This window comes from Coregonus lavaretus (assembly GCF_964263955.1).
Source record: "Coregonus lavaretus genome assembly, chromosome: 7".
In the NCBI taxonomy this organism is placed as follows: domain Eukaryota; kingdom Metazoa; phylum Chordata; class Actinopteri; order Salmoniformes; family Salmonidae; genus Coregonus; species Coregonus lavaretus.
The window spans coordinates 49,973,852-49,993,094 of record NC_139994.1 but is presented as its reverse complement, the minus strand read 5'-3'; the positions used below and the strand labels follow the sequence as shown (position 1 = coordinate 49,993,094).

Genomic DNA, 19,243 nt, shown 5'->3' with positions numbered 1-19,243 from the left:
CCATGAATACACTCGCACATCAAGGCACACACACACACACACTCGGAGGCAAACGCATACACACACTTATGCACACCCTCACGCATTCAGTTGCATACACACAGACTCTCACAGACACATGTGCACACACACCTGCACACGTGTGGACACACACACACCTCACACTATGTAATCGCCCACGCACACTACAATCCAAACACAATCACACTCATACAGTATATGATTGCATCTACACTGTTGTCCGTACTCCACTACACAATAACACACACATTATGTTCTCCTCTGGTAAAACATAGCACACAACGCACTACACCCGCCCACGCTTGAGAAAGGCAGTCAGACACACTCACACACCCTTTTGTTCTGTTTGGATGCCCACTCCCCGACCTGCACTCCCCGGCACACAGTCCCAGATGCACTTGATAGCTGATGATAGTAGTTACAGTGAGCTATGTTCCCTTTCTGTGTTGTTCTGTTATTGCATTACAAGCTTCTCTCTTTCTCTCTTTCTCTCTCTCTCTCTCACACTCACTCACTCACTCACTCACTCACTCTCTCACTCACTCACTCACTCACTCACTCACTCACACACACTCTCTCTCTCTCTCTCTCTCACACACACACACACACACACACACACACACACACACACACACACACACACACACACACACCCCACTCTCCAGCCTCCCCTCTGTGTAATTTAGTGCTCACACTGTTTACTCTGCAATGCCGCACAAGACCTCGGAAAATTATCTCAACCCAGGTCTACCCTCTCTCCAAATTATGGCCATTGATTTGTGTCTTTATTATGTATTTTGTGCAAAATGCTCCCCCGCCTGGCTCTCACAGCCCAACACTGCCACCCAGTGCTTAGCCCATACGCCAATAGGAGTGTGTATGAGGGAGTGTGTGTGTGCATAACTGACTGTGTTTGTTGTGTGTGTGTGTGTGTGTGTGTGTGTGTGTGTGTGTGTGTGTGTGTGTGTGTGTGTGTGTGTGTGTGTGTGTGTGTGTGTGTGTGTGTGTGTGTGTGTGTGTGAGAGAGAGAGACACTATCCTGGATTTCATTACCCTGGGCAGATCCTGGCTGACTGCTGGAGAATGCAGGAATGCCTTGGCCATCTGCTGCAGATTAGAATTAGACCTCCAGCCCAATTCAATTAGCATCCCCAGCCAGCTACACTGATCGGCCAGGGAGGGGGAAAGGCAACGCTACGCTAAGACTAAGGCACGATCAGTCAGCCAGGGAGGCTAGCTAAGGCTAGTGCTACAAAAGCTAGGTTACGCTAGGCTAACGCTAAGGCACAGGCAGTCAGCTGTGGATGGGGGAAAGACTAAGAGGCTAGGTTATGCTAAGGTTCTTCATAGTTTGAATCCAGTGGCGAGGAAGGGGTGCAGGGGGCAGTGAAAGAGGCCTAGGGTTGCTAGACACACAAACAAACATTCAATCAAACATACACACACACACACAGTACATACAGAGCCTTGCAAAAGTATTCATCCCCCTTGGTGTTTTACCTATTTTGTTGCATTACAACCTGTAATTTAAATTGATTTTTATTTGGATTTCATGTAATGGACATACACAAAATAGTCCAAATTGGTTAAGTGAAATGAAAAAAATAACTTGTTTCAAAAAATTCTAAAAAATAAATAATGGAAAAGTGGTGTGTGCATATGTATTCACCCCCTTTGCTATGAAGCCCCTAAATAAGATCTGGTGCAACCAATTACCTTCAGAAGTCACATAATTCGTTAAATAAAGTCCACCTGTGTGCAATCTAAGTGTCACATGATCTGTCACATGATCTCAGTATATATACACCTGTTCTGAAAGGCCCCAGAGTCTGCAACACCACCAAGCAAGGGGCACCACCAAGCAAGCGGCACCATGAAGACCAAGGAGCTCTCCAAACAGGTCAGGGACAAAGTTGTGGAGAAGTACAGATCAGGGTTGGGTTATAAAAAAATATCAGAAACTTTGAACATCCCATGGAGCACCATTAAATCCATTATTAAAAAATGGAAAGAATATGGCACCACAACAAACTTGCCAAGAGAGGGCTGCCCACCAAAACTCACGGACCAGGCAAGGAGGGTATTAATCAGAGAGGCAACAAAGAGACCAAAGATAACCCTGAAGGAGCTGCAAAGCTCCACAGTGGAGATGTGAGTATCTGTCCATAGGACCACTTTAAACTGTACACTCCACAGAGCTGGTCTTTACAGAAGAGTGGCCAGAATAAAAGCCATTGCTTAAAGAAATAAGAATAAGCAAACATGTTTGGTGTTCACCAAAAGGCATGTGGGAGACTCCCCAAACATAGGGAAGAAGGTACTCTGGTCAGATAAGACAAAAATTGAGCGCTTTGGCCATTAAGGAAAAGGCTATGTCTGGCGCAAACCCAACACCTCTCATCACCCCGAACACCATGTTTTTCATCGGCAGGGACTGGGAAACTGGTCAGAATTGAAGGAATGATGGATGGCGCTAAATACAGGGAAATTCTTGAGGGAAACCTGTTTCAGTCTTCCAGAGATTTGAGACTGGGACGGAGGTTCACCTTCCAGCAGGATAATGACCTTTAGCATACTGCTAAAGCAACACTCAAGTGGTTTAAGGGGAAACATTTAAATGTCTTGGAATGGCCTAGTCAAAGCCCAGACCTCAATCCAATTGAGAATCTGTGGTATGACTTAAAGATTGCTGTACACCAGCGGAACCCATCCAACTTGAAAGAGCTGGAGCAGTTTTGCCTTCAAAAATGGGCAAAAATCCCAGTGGCTAGATGTGCCAAGCTTATAGAGACATACCCCAAGAGACTTGCAGCTGTAATTGCTGCAAAAGGTGGCTCTACAAATTATTGACTTTGGGGGGGTGAATAGTTATGCACGCTCATTTCTTTTTGTTTTGTTATTTCTTGTTTGTTTCAAAATATAAAATATATAATAATATACTTCAAATTGGTAGGCATGTTGTGTAAATCAAATGATACAAACCCCCCCCAAAAAATGTAATTCCAGGTTGTAAGGCAACAAAATAGGAAAAATGCCAATTGGGGTGAATACTTTCGCAAGCCACTGTATACACATACATGCTCACTCAGGTAAATGCACAATACACATGTACAGTAGAGATAATAAGATTCACACTCGTATTCACAACATGTGTCAGATTCAGACAAATACAGTTGGCTTCACTAGCTACATGGAGAAATAAAACACAAAGAACTCACAGTTGTTTCCAGATATGGTCCCAATTATCTGTAAAATATTTCTAACTGAGGGCATCCTGGCATTTTGTGTGTGTGTGTGTGTGTGTGTGTTTCTGTATGCTCTTGCCCCTTTGTTTGTGTGTGTTGGGTCTCAGAGGAGTGCCTCAGTAATACAGTCGATGCAGGAGATTCTTGTCAGCTCCCTGTGCTTGTCTCTCACCTGTTCCTCACACTGCAACAAACCTGCTATGCACACACACTTGGTTGTACAAACATGCCCTCAGGCACACACACACACACACACACCAGGGCTTGACATTAACTTTTTTAGCCACTTGTCTCCAGACAAGTAGGACTGATTTATTACTTGTCCAAAAGCTTAAGTCACTTGTCCCCCCCATTGTATGACGCAAGGAACCATTTTACAAAACAAAATAAATTGAAATTACCATAGAGAATCAGACAAAAATGTAGGCTACACTCTGCCTATTGGCTTCTTTGCATATTCAAGCCTGTCTCCTTGTCACGATCGTCATAGGGAACAGACCAAGGCGCAGCGTGATGAACAAACATACTTTAATTAGTTAAAGTTTAAACCTGAATACAAAACAAGAAACGACTCGTGACGTCCACGGTATCAATGACCGAACACGGAACAAAAACCCACAAACACAAAGGGAAAACAGACAGTTTAAATATGGCTCCCAATCAGAGACAACCAGCCAACAGCTGACACTCGTTGCCTCTGATTGGGAGTCACTCAGGCAAACATAGAAATCAACAAACTAGAATTACCAACATAGAAATACACACATAGAATGAACACACCCTGGCTCAACATAATGAGTCCCAGAGCCAGGGTGTGACAGTACCCCCCCCTAAAGGCGCGGACAGCGACCGCGCCTCAAAAAGAGCAAAATAGGGGAGGGCTGGGTGGGCATACCTCCTCGGCGGCGGTTCTGGCTCCGGCCTTGCCCACCACCCTCCAACAAACCCCCCATAGCGCCCCTGGTCCGGTCTGGCCCCGCTGGCTGGAGATGGACTGGACGTAGCAGGAGCGGTTAGCTTCAGCTCCGTAGTGGAGCCGTTGACCGGTACCTGGTTAGGCACCGGTGACCCAGGCACGGGTTGTGCCGAACAGACGACGCGCACCCCTGGCTTGGTGCGTGAGGCAGGAAAGGACCGGACCTGGCTGACGATGCGCACCCCTGGCTTGGTGCGTGGAGCAGCAACGGGCCGGACCGGGCTGACGATGCGCACCCCTGGCTTGGTGCGTGGAGCCGGAACGGGCCTCACCGGATTGACGACTCGCACCCCTGGCTTGGTGCGTGGAGCAGCGACGGGCCTTGCCAGGCTGACGACTCGCACCCCTGGCTTGGTGCGAGTAGCAGGAACGGGCTGGACCAGGCTGACGACTCGCACCCCTGGGTTGGTGCGAGTGGCAGGAACGGGCTGGACCAGGCTGACGACTCGCACCCCTGGCTTGGTGCGAGTGGCAGGAACAGGCCGGGCCGGGCTGGCGACGCGCACCGTATACTTGGTGCGAGTGGCAGGAACAGGCCGGGCCGGGCTGGCGACGCGCACCGTAGACTTGGTGCGAGTGGCAGGAACAGGCCGGGCCGGGCTGGCGACGCGCACCGTAGACTTGGTGCGAGTGGCAGGAACAGGCCGGGCCGGGCTGGCGACGCGCACCGTAGACTTGGTGCGAGTGGCAGGAACGGGCCGGGCCGGGCTGGCGACGCGCACCGTAGACTTGGTGCGAGTGGCAGGAACAGGCCGGGCTGGCGACGCGCACCGTAGGCTTGGTGCGTGGAGCAGGGACAGGCCGGACTGGGCTGGCGACGCACACCGTAGGCTTGGTGCGTGGAGCAGGGACAGGCCGGACCGGGCTGGCGACGCACACCGTAGGCTTGGTGCGTGGAGCAGGGACTGGCCGGACTGGGCTGGCGACGCACACCGTAGGCTTGGTGCGTGGAGCAGGGACAGGCCGAACCGGGCTGTGGAGACGGATAGGAGCCCTGGAGTGAAGAGCGGCCACAACCCGTCCTGGCTGAATGCCTACCCTCACACACTCTGTGTGAGGCATCCGCACAGGACGTACAGGGCGGTGTATCCGTAACCTGGTGGCCTCCAGAATCCGCCCCTCTTTTGCCTCCGTCAGCCCCGTCGTCCATGCCGTGTGCCCCCCCCTAAAAATTTTCTGGGGTTGCCTCTCGACCGCCCGACGACGACCCTGATCACGCCGTTGCTCCTCTCTACGGCGCGCCTCCACCGTCTCTTCTCCCGGCGCTTCCTCCCATGTCCAGCCCAAGAGCTGCCCCTGGACACGCTGCTTGGTCGTTGCATGGTGGGTTTTTCTGTCACGATCGTCATAGGGAACAGACCAAGGCGCAGCGTGATGAACAAACATACTTTAATTAGTTAAAGTTTAAACCTGAATACAAAACAAGAAACGACTCGTGACGTCCACGGTATCAATGACCGAACACGGAACAAAAACCCACAAACACAAAGGGAAAACAGACAGTTTAAATATGGCTCCCAATCAGAGACAACCAGCCAACAGCTGACACTCGTTGCCTCTGATTGGGAGTCACTCAGGCAAACATAGAAATCAACAAACTAGAATTACCAACATAGAAATACACACATAGAATGAACACACCCTGGCTCAACATAATGAGTCCCAGAGCCAGGGTGTGACACTCCTGGAGGATGATTGCCCACCCTTGGTAACCTATAAAATATTGCAACATCGCAATTGGGACCAAATACTTTTTATGTATTTATAAAATAATTCACTCCACGGCTCGAAATTAAGGGCGTCCCGTCGGGACAGTTCTGGGACGACAGATCCAAAATTCATACAACCACATTTTAAAAACCAATGAGGCTGATGGAACAGATCAGACCGTTTAGCTTAAAATGTTGATAAAGTTTTATTTCTTCATATTATAAGCGCAACAATTCGCACAAGAATGTTCCAAAATGCAATTAGTGGGAAAACACCGTTCTCAAAAGTGCACAGTGAGCGGTTTAATGTGACAGGAGTGATGTGCAGTTTGCGAACGATTCGTTATTTTTGAACGGCTCTTTTTACTGACTTGAGAGTCATGATTCGTCTTTCTGAGTGACTCGTTCATTTTAGTCGTTCGTTTGACCTGCTAGCGCTGGCCGCAATGAGTTCTACCAAAGGATTAATACAAGCTCCTCCTGTTTAGCGGCTCCAGAGACGCGCTCCGACCACCAACTGTCTGTCAAACGTGCGCAGGAAAAATAGATCATGAGCATAGAGAAGAAAAATACATGTTTAGAACTGATAATTGATCACATGGTGCAATAATGAATTCAATTAATTGATTGTTGAATGTTAAAATGGACACAGCTTTGTAGAACCAATACATACACAGGCTCTGCTCAACAAACTCAAACTCCAGAACACATTTTTTGGAGGGCTGCAGTTCGCAAACGATATTGTATTTATCACCCTTTCATGGCAGTAAAGCAATGCCTTCTGCCAAGAGTCGTTCACAATCTAGTCCATTTGCGGCCACAACTAGACTTTGTTTCACTGCACTGTCCTTCACTCTCCGGTCTTGTGACTATTTCATCTGGACGAACCGTGCCTCGAATATGTTGACAGAATCAAGCCTTTAGACGTTAATGTTAATTATCCTTCATTGTATTTCTCAAACATGGCTGGTGTTTAGCCTATATTTATGTAATTAAAAGTCTCATTAAAGTTTGGCTGCATTTTCTGGAGCTTCCCTCATGTCAGCATCGGTTTGGACATGAGGCTGTAGCCAATATGCATATCACATACACTTTGACAGGTAGGCTTTTTTATTTATGTACATGAAAAATAGATTTTAATATTATTCCAATGTTGCCCTTTCTGATCCAATTCTGATCGGAGTACTGTTTGATATTGTGTTTTGTGTGATTCTTTTTTTTTTTACTTGTCCAAAACTCAAACCTATAGTCTTCTTGTCCTACTATTTTGTTTTACTTGTACTGGACAAGAGGACACGCGTTAATGTCGAGCCCTGCACACACACATCACCAAACCATATTCCACCGCCTTCATGTGAAATATAATCAAAGCAAAATGCACACACACACGTATGCCGTAGCTACAGTATACAGTAAACAGCATGGCAGTAATGGTTATTTGCCTGTCTGTACAGTAATCAGGCACACACACACACACACACACACACACACACACACACACATGCCTCCCCATGGCTCTGTATCTGGGCTCCATTCAGCCATGCAGGCAGGCAGCTGTCTAGGCCACTAGCCCTGAGTTTGGCCCTCTGGGCAGACCAGATCCTTCAGTATGTATTACATGTGTGGCGTGTGTGTGTGTGTGTGTGTGTGTGTGTGTGTGTGTGTGTGTGTGAGTGTGTGGCGGATGGATGGATCAAGTGAAGCATATGTGCAGAGTGTGGTGAGTGTTGTCGGTAAGTGAGTTTGTGGTCAGCGAATATTGCTTCAGGAGTCGATGGAGACATTGTGATGTGTGTGTGTTGGCTCAGTGTGTGTGTTTTTGTGTGTGTCTGCGTGTGTTTGTCTGTGTATTTTTTGGGTCATTGCCAGTTATATGAATGTACATGATGAGTTAGTGTGTGTGTATGGCGTTACAAGCAGAGCAGACTGAACATAGGGTCTTGAATGTGTAAGTGGTAGAGTGTATAGGAAGGGTCAATGTATACACTGAGTGTACAGAACATTAGGAACACCTGCTTTTTCCATGACATAGACTGACCAGATGCAGAATAGGTTTCCCTAATGTCTAGTATACTCAGTGTACATTGTGGAGAGTGTGTGATGAGTCACTAACAGTGTGTACCTGTGCTTTAAACGATTGTGTGTGTGTGCATTTAAGCAGTGTGTGTATGCTCAGAGTGGTGTGTGTATGCTCTGAGTGGTGTGTGTATGCTATGAGTGGTGTGTGTATGCTATGAGTGGTGTGTGTATGCTCTGAGTGGTGTGTGTATGCTCTGAGTGGTGTGTGTATGCTCTGAGTGGTGTGTGTATGCTATGAGTGGTGTGTGTATGCTCTGAGTGGTGTGTGTATGCTCTGAGTGGTGTGTGTATGCTCTGAGTGGTGTGTGTATGCTCTGAGTGGTGTGTGTATGCTATGAGTGGTGTGTGTATGCTCTGAGTGGTGTGTGTATGCTCTTAGTGGTGTGTGTATGCTCTGAGTGGTGTGTGTATGCTCTGAGTGGTGTGTGTATGCTCTGAGTGGTGTGTGTATGCTATGAGTGGTGTGTGTATGCTCTGAGTGGTGTGTGTATGCTATGAGTGGTGTGTGTATGCTCTGAGTGGTGTGTGTATGCTATGAGTGGTGTGTGTATGCTCTGAGTGGTGTGTGTATGCTATGAGTGGTGTGTGTATGCTCTTAGTGGTGTGTGTATGCTCTGAGTGGTGTGTGTATGCTCTGAGTGGTGTGTGTATGCTCTGAGTGGTGTGTGTATGCTATGAGTGGTGTCTGTATGCTCTGAGTGGTGTGTGTATGCTCTGAGTGGTGTGTGTATGCTCTGAGTGGTGTGTGGATGCTCTGAGTGGTGTATGTATGCTATGAGTGGTGTGTGTATGCTATGAGTGGTGTGTGTATGCTCTGAGTGGTGTGTGTATGCTCTGAGTGGTGTGTGTATGCTCTGAGTGGTGTGTGTATGCTCTGAGTGGTGTGTGTATGCTCTTAGTGGTGTGTGTATGCTCTGAGTGGTGTGTGTATGCTCTTAGTGGTGTGTGTATGCTCTGAGTGGTGTGTGTATGCTATGAGTGGTGTGTGTATGCTCTGAGTGGTGTGTGTATGCTCTGAGTGGTGTGTGTATGCTATGAGTGGTGTGTGTATGCTCTGAGTGGTGTGTGTATGCTCTGAGTGGTGTGTGTATGCTCTGAGTGGTGTGTGTATGCTCTGAGTGGTGTGTGTATGCTCTGAGTGGTGTGTGTATGCTCTGAGTGGTGTGTGTATGCTCTGAGTGGTGTGTGTATGCTCTTAGTGGTGTGTGTATGCTCTGAGTGGTGTGTGTATGCTCTGAGTGGTGTGTGTATGCTCTGAGTGGTGTGTGTATGCTCTGAGTGGTGTGTGTATGCTCTGAGTGGTGTGTGTATGCTCTGAGTGGTGTGTGTATGCTCTTAGTGGTGTGTGTATGCTCTGAGTGGTGTGTGTATGCTATGAGTGGTGTGTGTATGCTATGAGTGGTGTGTGTATGCTCTGAGTGGTGTGTGTATGCTCTGAGTGGTGTGTGTATGCTCTGAGTGGTGTGTGTATGCTCTGAGTGGTGTGTGTATGCTATGAGTGGTGTGTGTATGCTATGAGTGGTGTCTGTATGCTCTGAGTGGTGTGTGTATGCTCTGAGTGGTGTGTGTATGCTCTGAGTGGTGTGTGTATGCTCTGAGTGGTGTGTGTATGCTATGAGTGGTGTGTGTATGCTATGAGTGGTGTCTGTATGCTCTGAGTGGTGTGTGTATGCTATGAGTGGTGTCTGTATGCTCTGAGTGGTGTGTGTATGCTCTGAGTGGTGTGTGTATGCTCTGAGTGGTGTGTGTATGCTCTGAGTGGTGTGTGTATGTGTTACTGTATATCTCTCTGAGTGTGTGGCTAGCTGATGGAGCGTGCGGCTAACCTAGCCTCCTCCTTTCATTGCCCTTCCCTCAACAACCCATCTCATCTCATCTATTCTCTATGCTGACAACCCCCCAGTCTGGTATTGTAGGTAGATGAACCTGTAGTTCCTGTGGTGTCGGGACTCAGTGTGAATGCATTAAGGCCCTCTCTCTCCTCTCCTCCTCTCTGCTCTGCATGGCCCTGTCTCTCTCAGCGCCACAGTCCTTGAGAGCTCAAATTGACATTGGAGGACTGGTTATTAATACGTGGACAGCAGTGGTGTGGGCGAGCTTGTGTGTCGCTGTGTGTTTGTGTCTACTACACAGTGTGCCAGCCCAGAGCCAGGCAGGGGGACGGTGTAGCTCAGAACACACCACGTCTGATGAAATGAAAGAAAAGTTGCCTCTCTACACACCTGCTGAAGCCATGATCTCTGTGTGTGTGTGTGTGTGCCAGCTGTGCCTTTGTGTGTGTATTCCTGCTTGTGTGGGTTTGCAGGTGTGTGTACATGTGTGAGTTTGTGCCTGTGTGTGTATGCGTCAGGTGTCACCCACCGCGTCTGATCCCCGCAGAAGGCTGCCGCCGCCGTTGGCATGGTGACGGCTGCAGTGCCGTGCGAGGCTGCTGCCATGGTTACCAGGCACGCTAGGCAGGGGGTGGAAACCACAGCTTTTTACTTTGTCCCCTTTATTTGTGTTTCTGAAAGCTCTGGTTACCTCGACCCCCCTCTTAAACCCCAGTCTCCCCCATCATACCGCCCTCAGTCCCTCAGCTACTCACCACTCTGTGTTCTTTGTTGTAATATTTTAGAGAGGTTCAGATAGAGAGGTAGAGGAAAGGTTTATTCTGTTGTCGTGAGGGCTGTTCCCTGCCTTACCTACCTGCAGCCCAACCACCCACTCCACCATCCACCCACTACACCCTCCCTCAGCCCCTCATAGCCCCTCACTGTGTTCTTTGTTAGGTGTAGAGGGTGTGTGTGTGTGTGTGTGTGTGTGTGTGTGTGTGTGTGTGTGTGTGTGTGTGTGTGTGCGTGCGGCAGTGATAATAGCTGTCAGACTGGACCGGGCTGTTCAGAGCACAGTAGTGACACAGCACTGTTATAGCCAACTCAGACTGGAGACTCAAGGACAGAAACATATTCTCCCTTGCAATATGTGTTTGAATAAACGTGATATGTATGCATGTACAGTATGTTTAAATAAAAGCAACATAAAAAATAAAATGATGTTCTCTGAAAATGTAAAATGCTATTCTTTTATTTTTGAGAAGGGTTTTAGTCATCGGTCAAACTGCATATTTCAAACTACATGTATTTCAATGGGTCCAGCCATTATAATACGTCTGGACCTTGTTTCATCTGATCCTGTGTCTTCCATCCCCTCCAGGGGTACAGAGGAGGTGTTCCAGGCCCTGGAGGACAACCAGGTGACTCTCTCCACCATGAAGGCGTCCAGGTTCGTCAGGGCCTTTGAGAAGGAGGTGGACCACTGGGAGCGCTGCCTCTCTCTGGTGCTGGAGGTCATAGAGGTGGTCCTCACTGTCCAGAGGCAGTGGATGTACCTGGAGGTAGACTACACACACACACACACACACACACACACATACACACACACACTCACACAGACAGAGACACGCACATACACACACACACATACACACACACACACACACTCATCGTTCATAGCACATACACAGTCACATTGTCATGCACACATAGCACACACACACACACTCTCTCTCTCTCTCTCTCTCTTACTTTCACTCTCTCTCTCCTTTCCTCACACATTCTCTTACATTTTTATTCCCTGACAGATCTTGGATGTACTCAGGGGTCAGGAGCTTAACACAGGAACAGTGTAGGCCTTAATTTAAGTTGTATACTCTTCTGTATACAAACAACCTTTCACATCAACTCACAAACATTTGCAGTTCTCTCACGCCTATATCCTGAGTACAACATAAAACGTGTTTGTTCGTTTATCTCTGATCAGCTGTCTAAACAGAGCGGTAGAGGGTTTTAGCAACATCTATTGTGTACTGCCGGGTGTAAACACACCTGTAACACTGGTTCAACTGGCCTGTTTCCTCTCTTCTCTGTTTTGTCTGCTCTGTTTCCTCTCTTCTCTGTTTTGTCTTCTCTGTTTCCTCTCTTCTCTGTTTTGTCTGCTCTGTTTCCTCTCTTCTCTGTTTTGTCTGCTCTGTTTCCTCTCTTCTCTGTTTTGTCTGGTCTGTTTCCTCTCTTCTCTGTTTTGTCTGGTCTGTTTCCTCTCTTCTCTGTTTTGTCTGATCTGTTTCCTCTCTTCTCTGTTTTGTCTGGTCTGTTTCCTCTCTTCTCTGTTTTGTCTGCTCTGTTTCCTCTCTTCTCTGTTTTGTCTGGTCTGTTTCCTCTCTTCTCTGTTTTGTCTGGTCTGTTTCCTCTCTTCTCTGTTTTGTCTGATCTGTTTCCTCTCTTCTCTGTTTTGTCTGATCTGTTTCCTCTCTTCTCTGTTTTGTCTGGTCTGTTTCCTCTCTTCTCTGTTTTGTCTGGTCTGTTTCCTCTCTTCTCTGTTTTGTCTGATCTGTTTCCTCTCTTCTCTGTTTTGTCTGGTCTGTTTCCTCTCTTCTCTGTTTTGTCTGGTCTGTTTCCTCTCTTCTCTGTTTTGTCTGGTCTGTTTCCTCTCTTCTCTGTTTTGTCTGGTCTGTTTCCTCTCTTCTCTGTTTTGTCTGGTCTGTTTCCTCTCTTCTCTGTTTTGTCTGGTCTGTTTCCTCTCTTCTCTGTTTTGTCTGGTCTGTTTCCTCTCTTCTCTGTTTTGTCTGGTCTGTTTCCTCTCTTCTCTGTTTTGTCTGGTCTGTTTCCTCTCTTCTCTGTTTTGTCTGGTCTGTTTCCTCTCTTCTCTGTTTTGTCTGGTCTGTTTTCTCTCTTCTCTGTTTTGTCTGGTCTGTTTTCTCTCTTCTCTGTTTTGTCTGGTCTGTTTCCTCTCTTCTCTGTTTTGTCTGGTCTGTTTCCTCTCTTCTCTGTTTTGTCTGCTCTGTTTCCTCTCTTCTCTGTTTTGTCTGGTCTGTTTCCTCTCTTCTCTGTTTTGTCTGGTCTGTTTCCTCTCTTCTCTGTTTTGTCTGATCTGTTTCCTCTCTTCTCTGTTTTGTCTGGTCTGTTTTCTCTCTTCTCTGTTTTGTCTGGTCTGTTTCCTCTCTTCTCTGTTTTGTCTGGTCTGTTTCCTCTCTTCTCTGTTTTGTCTGGTCTGTTTCCTCTCTTCTCTGTTTTGTCTGCTCTGTTTCCTCTCTTCTCTGTTTTGTCTGATCTGTTTCCTCTCTTCTCTGTTTTATCTGGTCTGTTTTCTCTCTTCTCTGTTTTGTCTGGTCTGTTTTCTCTCTTCTCTGTTTTGTCTGGTCTGTTTTCTCTCTTCTCTGTTTTGTCTGGTCTGTTTCCTCTCTTCTCTGTTTTGTCTGGTCTGTTTTCTCTCTTCTCTGTTTTGTCTGATCTGTTTCCTCTCTTCTCTGTTTTGTCTGATCTGTTTCCTCTCTTCTCTGTTTTATCTGGTCTGTTTCCTCTCTTCTCTGTTTTGTCTGATCTGTTTCCTCTCTTTTCTGTTTTGTCTGATCTGTTTCCTCTCTTCTCTGTTTTGTCTGGTCTGTTTCCTCTCTTCTCTGTTTTGTCTGGTCTGTTTTCTCTCTCTTCTCTGTTTTGTCTGATCTGTTTCCTCTCTTCTCTGTTTTGTCTGATCTGTTTCCTCTCTTCTCTGTTTTGTCTGATCTGTTTCCTCTCTTCTCTGTTTTGTCTGGTCTGTTTCCTCTCTTCTCTGTTTTGTCTGGTCTGTTTTCTCTCTTCTCTGTTTTGTCTGATCTGTTTCCTCTCTTCTCTGTTTTGTCTGATCTGTTTCCTCTCTTCTCTGTTTTATCTGGTCTGTTTCCTCTCTTCTCTGTTTTGTCTGATCTGTTTCCTCTCTTCTCTGTTTTGTCTGATCTGTTTCCTCTCTTCTCTGTTTTGTCTGATCTGTTTCCTCTCTTCTCTGTTTTGTCTGGTCTGTTTCCTCTCTGGTCTGTTGTTTTTCTCTCTCTCACTTTCTCTCTCATTCTTTCATCACTCCCTTCTCTAGAACATCTTCCTGGGCGAGGACATCCGTAAGCAGCTTCCAAGAGAGTCCACAGAGTTTGATGACATCAACAGCAGCTGGAAGACCATCATGGACCGACTGAACAAGGACAACAACGCCCTGAGGGGAACACACCACCCAGGTACGCACACACACACACACACACACACACACACACACACACACACACACACACACACACACACACACCCCATTGTAAGATTAGACACAGGATAGAGAGCAGCGTGTCCAGTCTTTTCTTCCAAACCAGCACTGACACCTTCTCCAATAATCCACTAATCATGGTCTTCACATTTTGACCATGGACATTTGCTGTGCTAGTGCTGGCCTAGAACAAAAACCAAAAACCGCACACACACCGACCCACCATGAATGGTGTAATCCGAAAGAAATGAAAGACAACATCCTCATATATCGCTCTCTCCTTCCCCCAGGCCTGCCAGAGAAGCTGTCTGAGATGAACAACAAGCTGGAGGAGATCCAGAAGTCTCTGGACATGTACCTGGAGACCAAGCGCCAGATCTTCCCTCGGTTCTACTTCCTGTCCAACGACGACCTGCTGGAGATCCTGGGCCAGTCACGCCACCCCGAGGCCGTGCAGCCGCACCTCAAGAAGTGCTTCGACAACATCAAGAGCCTTCGTATTGGAAAGGTAGGCATACACACAAGGTCACATAGGGAGAGGTCAGCTCAGATAATCTGTGTAGCCATTCTGTTAGCTATTTAGCTGTCTTATGGCGTGGGGATAGAAAGCTGGAGTCAGACTTAATGCATCGGTACCGCGTGCCATGCAGAAGCAGAGAGAACAGTCTATGGCTTGGGTGGTTGGAGTCTTTAACGATTTTCCCGGGCCTTCCTTTCACACCTGATATAGAGGTCCTGGATGGCAGGGAGCTCGGCCCCAGTGATGTACTGGGCTGTCCACACCACCCTCTGTAGCGCCATGCGATCGAGGGCGGTGCTGTTGCCATACGAAGCAGTGATGCAGCTAGTCAAGATGCTCTCAATGGTACAGCTGTAGAACTTTTTGAGGATTTGAGGGCCCATGCCAAACCTTTTCAACTTCCTGAGGGGGAAGAGGAGCTGTCGCCCCTTCTTCACGACTGTGTGTGTGTGGACCATTTTAAGTGATTTGGACCCCAAGGAACTTGAAGCTCTCCACCTGCTCCACTGCAGCCCCGTCGATTTGGATGGGAGCGTGCTCGTGCTTCCTGTATTCCACGATCAGCTCCTTGATCTTACTGACGTTGAGTGTGTGTGTGTGTGTGTGTGTGTGTGTGTGTGTGTGTGTGTGTGGTCCAGGTTGGGATCAGCAGTGCTAAGTCTGAGGCCAGTGGAATGTTCTCAGCAGAGGGAGAGTTTGTGGAGTTCACCCATCCTGTGCTGCTGGAGGGACCTGTGGAGGTTAGAACACTCACTCACCTGCTACCTGCACACCTACAGTCTGTTCATTAACTGATACAGTCTGTTAACTCAAACTTAATAAGCAGAAGAGTCATGCATTTCTGTAGTTTTATTGTCTTTTACTTGCTGCGTCTGTCAATATCTGTTTTTTTCTGATGTGTGTGTGTGTGCGTGTGTGTGTGTGTGTGTGTGTGTGTGTGTGTGTGTGTGTGTGTGTGTGTGTGTGTGTGTGTGTGTGTGTGTGTGTGTGTGTGTGTGTGTGTGTGTGTGTGTGTGTGTGTGTGTGTGTGTGTGTGTGTGTGTGTGTGTGTGTGTGTGTGTGTGTGTGTGTGTGTGTGTGTGTGTGTGAGTGTGTGTGTGTGTGTGTGTGTGTGTGTGTGTGTGTGTGTGTGTGTGTGTGTGTGTGTGTGTGAGTGTGTGTGTGTGTGTGTGTGTGTGTGTGTGTGTGTGTGTGTGTGTGTGCAGGCCTGGCTGTGTGATGTGGAGAGGACCATGCGCTGGACATTGAAGGACTCTCTGAAGAACTGTCGCCTGGCCCTGAAGAAGATGACTGGGAAGAGAGACAAATGGGTCAAAGACTGGCCTGGACAGGTCTGTATGTCTCTCTCTCTCTATCTCTATAGCTCTATCTATCTCTCTATCTCTCTCTATCTATCTCTCTATCTATCTATCTATCTATCTATCTATCTATCTATCTCTCTCTCTCTCTCTATATATCTCTCTCTATCTATCTATCTATCTATCTATCTATCTATCTATCTATCTATCTATCTATCTATCTATCTATCTATCTATCTATCTATCTATCTATCTATCTATCTATCTATCTATCTATCTATCTATCTATCTATCTATCTATCTATCTATCGCTCTCTCTCTCTCTCTCTCTCTCTCTCTCTCTCTCTCTCTATATATATATATATATATCTATCTCTCTCTCTCTATCGCTTTCTCTTTCTCTCTCTCTCTCTCTCTCTCTCTCTTTCTATCTCTCTCTCTCTCTCTTTCTCTCTCTCTCTCTCTCTCTCTCTCTCTCTCTATCTCTCTCTATCTCTCTCTCTATCTCTCTCTCAATTAAATTCAATTTCAATTTAAGGGGCTTTATTGGCATAGATAATAAACAAAAGTGAAATAAACAATAAAAAATGTACAGTTAACATTACACTCACAAAAGTTCCAAAAGAATAAAGACATTTCAAGTGTCATATTATGTCTATATACAGTGTTGTAATGATGTGCAAATAGTTAAAGTACAAAAGGGAAAATAAATAAACATAAATATAGGTTGTATTTACAATGGTGTTTGTTCTTCACTGGTTGCCCTTTTCTTGTGGCAACAGGTCACAATTATTGAGGCTGTGATTGCACACTGTGGTATTTCACCCAGTAGATATAGGAGTTTATCAAAATTGGAATTGTTTTCGAATTCTTTGTGGATCCTTCAGGAGGGTGTCTTGCAGTTCTGGGAGGGTGTCTCGCTGGTCTGGGCGGGGTGTCCGTTGCTCTGTTGCTCCTGTGTGAGGTGCTGGGGCTACGGTTGAGGGTGACGTCCTTTAGGGTCCTGGCAAAAGTGGGGATTGCTGCCTTGTAGAGGTGGACCTGGTCATAAAGGCTGTTTAAGTTCAAGGTGGAGTGGTGGGCCAGGTAGACATTAGGTTTTGAGGCACATTCTCGCGAAATGTTTGCATTCACCCGCTGGATGGTGGCAGGGTGAAAGTATTTTCGTGGTAGCAGGGTGGAGATAACTGTAAATGTAACTAAATGTAACTCCCGAGTGGCGCAGTGGTCTAAGGCACTTCATCGCAGTGCTAGCTGTGCCACTAGAGATCCTGGTTCGAGTCCAGGCTCTGTCGCAGCCGGCCGCGACCGGGTGACCCATGGGCGGCGCACAATTGGTCCAGCGTTGTCCAAGGTAGGGGAGGGTTTGGCCGGCAGGGATGTGGGTTCGTTTCCCACGGGGGGCCAGTATGAAAAAAACTAAACAAAAAAACATGTATGCATTCACTAACTGTAAATCGTTCTGGATTAGAGCGTCTGCTAAATGACTAAAATGTAAATGTAAAAATGAGATAACCACATGTGTGTTGGGGAAAGTGGAAGCAGCTTTTTCAATCACTCCCTTGAGTGCTGTGGCCACCCTTTCCTGCTGGGCCCTCAGGTCATTTGTGCCCGTGTGAATGATGATGTGGCCGGCGGACCCTAGTCTGTCCTCTGACAACAGCTCCAGGGCATGCCTAGTGTTTGGGCACCAGAGTTTAGCCACTTTGTGTTTGGGAAAAAGTTTATCCTCTTGAATGTATTTGCCATTTGAGTCAATGAGGAGCACAATGTTGGATTGTGTGGACTAGCTCTCTGAACTCCACCATGTCTCTCTCCAGCTCTGTGAATGTATCCCTCTCAATGATGGCGGAGCAGTGCAGCTGTGGGACCTGGGTGTGTTCAGTGCTGGGGGGGTGACTATCCTCGTCTGCAGGACACTTTGAAGAGGTGTGATGAGACTCACTCAGGATGGGGGAGTCATCACAGAGAGAGAGCTTTTCCTGCTGTGCTCTGTCTTTGATTCAGGAAAAGTCCTGCTGGAATTGCATGAGGATGCCCTGCACCATTACTGTCCCAGACTTGTACATGTTGTCAGAGGTTGTTTCAATTTCCTCAATGTCTAGTATTCTGAGTTTCCACCCTGGGCCAATACCCTCTCTCTTGACATAGGGGTAGTGTGCTCTTATAGCACTGTGCCATGCCAGGGGATGGTCTGTTTGAAAAATTAACTTGCTTACGTTCCCCTCTTTGTAGCAGTCAGCAAAAAGTGTCTCTGGATTGTCCTTAAGGAGCTTCATCCGTGCTGTGTTATTTTAAATATCCATGGGGTACTGTATTGTAATGACCACTTCAAGGCCTCTGCATTTGGGTGGGGGGGGGGGCTGTCTGCATTTGGGTGGGGGGGGCTGTGAAACTCTCCTACCATTGTTAGGCTCAAGAGTTTTCACACCTCTCACTTCACACTTCAGTGCTAATTGAAGTTGCAGCCAGGTCAGCTCTCTCCTAGCAGCTTGGTAGTTTAATAGCTTTATATAACAAAATTACCTAGAGATGATTGTCTTTTACTTTTTGGCTTCTGAAGTAGGTTCAGACTGAACATTACTCACTCAGTTTTGTGTTGGATGGTATTTCCAGGTTCCGCTGTGTTTCTTCTGCAGGTTTTGGTTTGTTAGAAGTTTTTTCTCGATAGTCCTTGGTAGTAATAGTCCATTCAGGTAATTTTGTCCAAAATCAAGGTTTTAGGTATGGGATTTGGGTTTGGATTGAAGGTTTTGATGTTGAGGTTGGTATCCTGTATACGTCCTTGTGAAAAAATTCAAGTTTATCTACATTTATCCAACTCTAATTCTATCTTTTTGCAGAAGAACTGAGGAGCCCATGAGCTCTCTCTCTCTCTCTCTCTCTCTCTCTCTCTCTCTCTCTCTCTCTCTCTCTCTCTCTCTCTCTCTCTCTCTCTTTCTCTCTCTTTCACACTCCCTCTCTCTCTTTCTCTCTCTTTCTCTCTCTTTCTCTTTCTTTCTCTTTCAATTCAATTCAATTCAATTTCAATTTAAGGGCTTTATTGGCATGGGAAACATATGTTAACATTGCCAAAGCAAGTGAAGTAGATAGTAAACAAAAGTGAAATGAACAATAAATATTAACAGTAAACATTACACTCAGAAGTTCCAAAAGACATTTCAAATGTCATATTATGTATATATACAGTGTTGTAACAATGTGCAAATAGTTAAAAGTACAAATGGGAAAATAAATAAAAATAAATATGGGTTGTATTTACAATGGTGTTTGTTCTTCACTGGTTGCCCTTTTCTTGTGGCAACAGGTCACAAATCTTTTCACCCAGTAGATAAGGGAGTTTATCAAAA

General features: G+C 46.7%; 1 protein-coding gene across 1 annotated transcript in view; it reads left to right on the top strand.

The window, feature by feature from the left end:
• dnah2 (dynein, axonemal, heavy chain 2) overlaps positions 1 to 19,243 on the top strand; it is a gene marked incomplete at its 5' end in the record, with an annotated part of 216,531 nt that overhangs the window by 106,970 nt on the left and 90,318 nt on the right. The window contains 5 exons of the mRNA XM_084165815.1: positions 11,226 to 11,406; positions 13,914 to 14,052; positions 14,366 to 14,583; positions 15,234 to 15,335; positions 15,801 to 15,926. Of these exons, the coding sequence (XP_084021941.1) occupies positions 11,226 to 11,406; positions 13,914 to 14,052; positions 14,366 to 14,583; positions 15,234 to 15,335; positions 15,801 to 15,926 (766 nt within the window). The remainder of the gene's footprint in view (positions 1 to 11,225; positions 11,407 to 13,913; positions 14,053 to 14,365; positions 14,584 to 15,233; positions 15,336 to 15,800; positions 15,927 to 19,243) is intronic.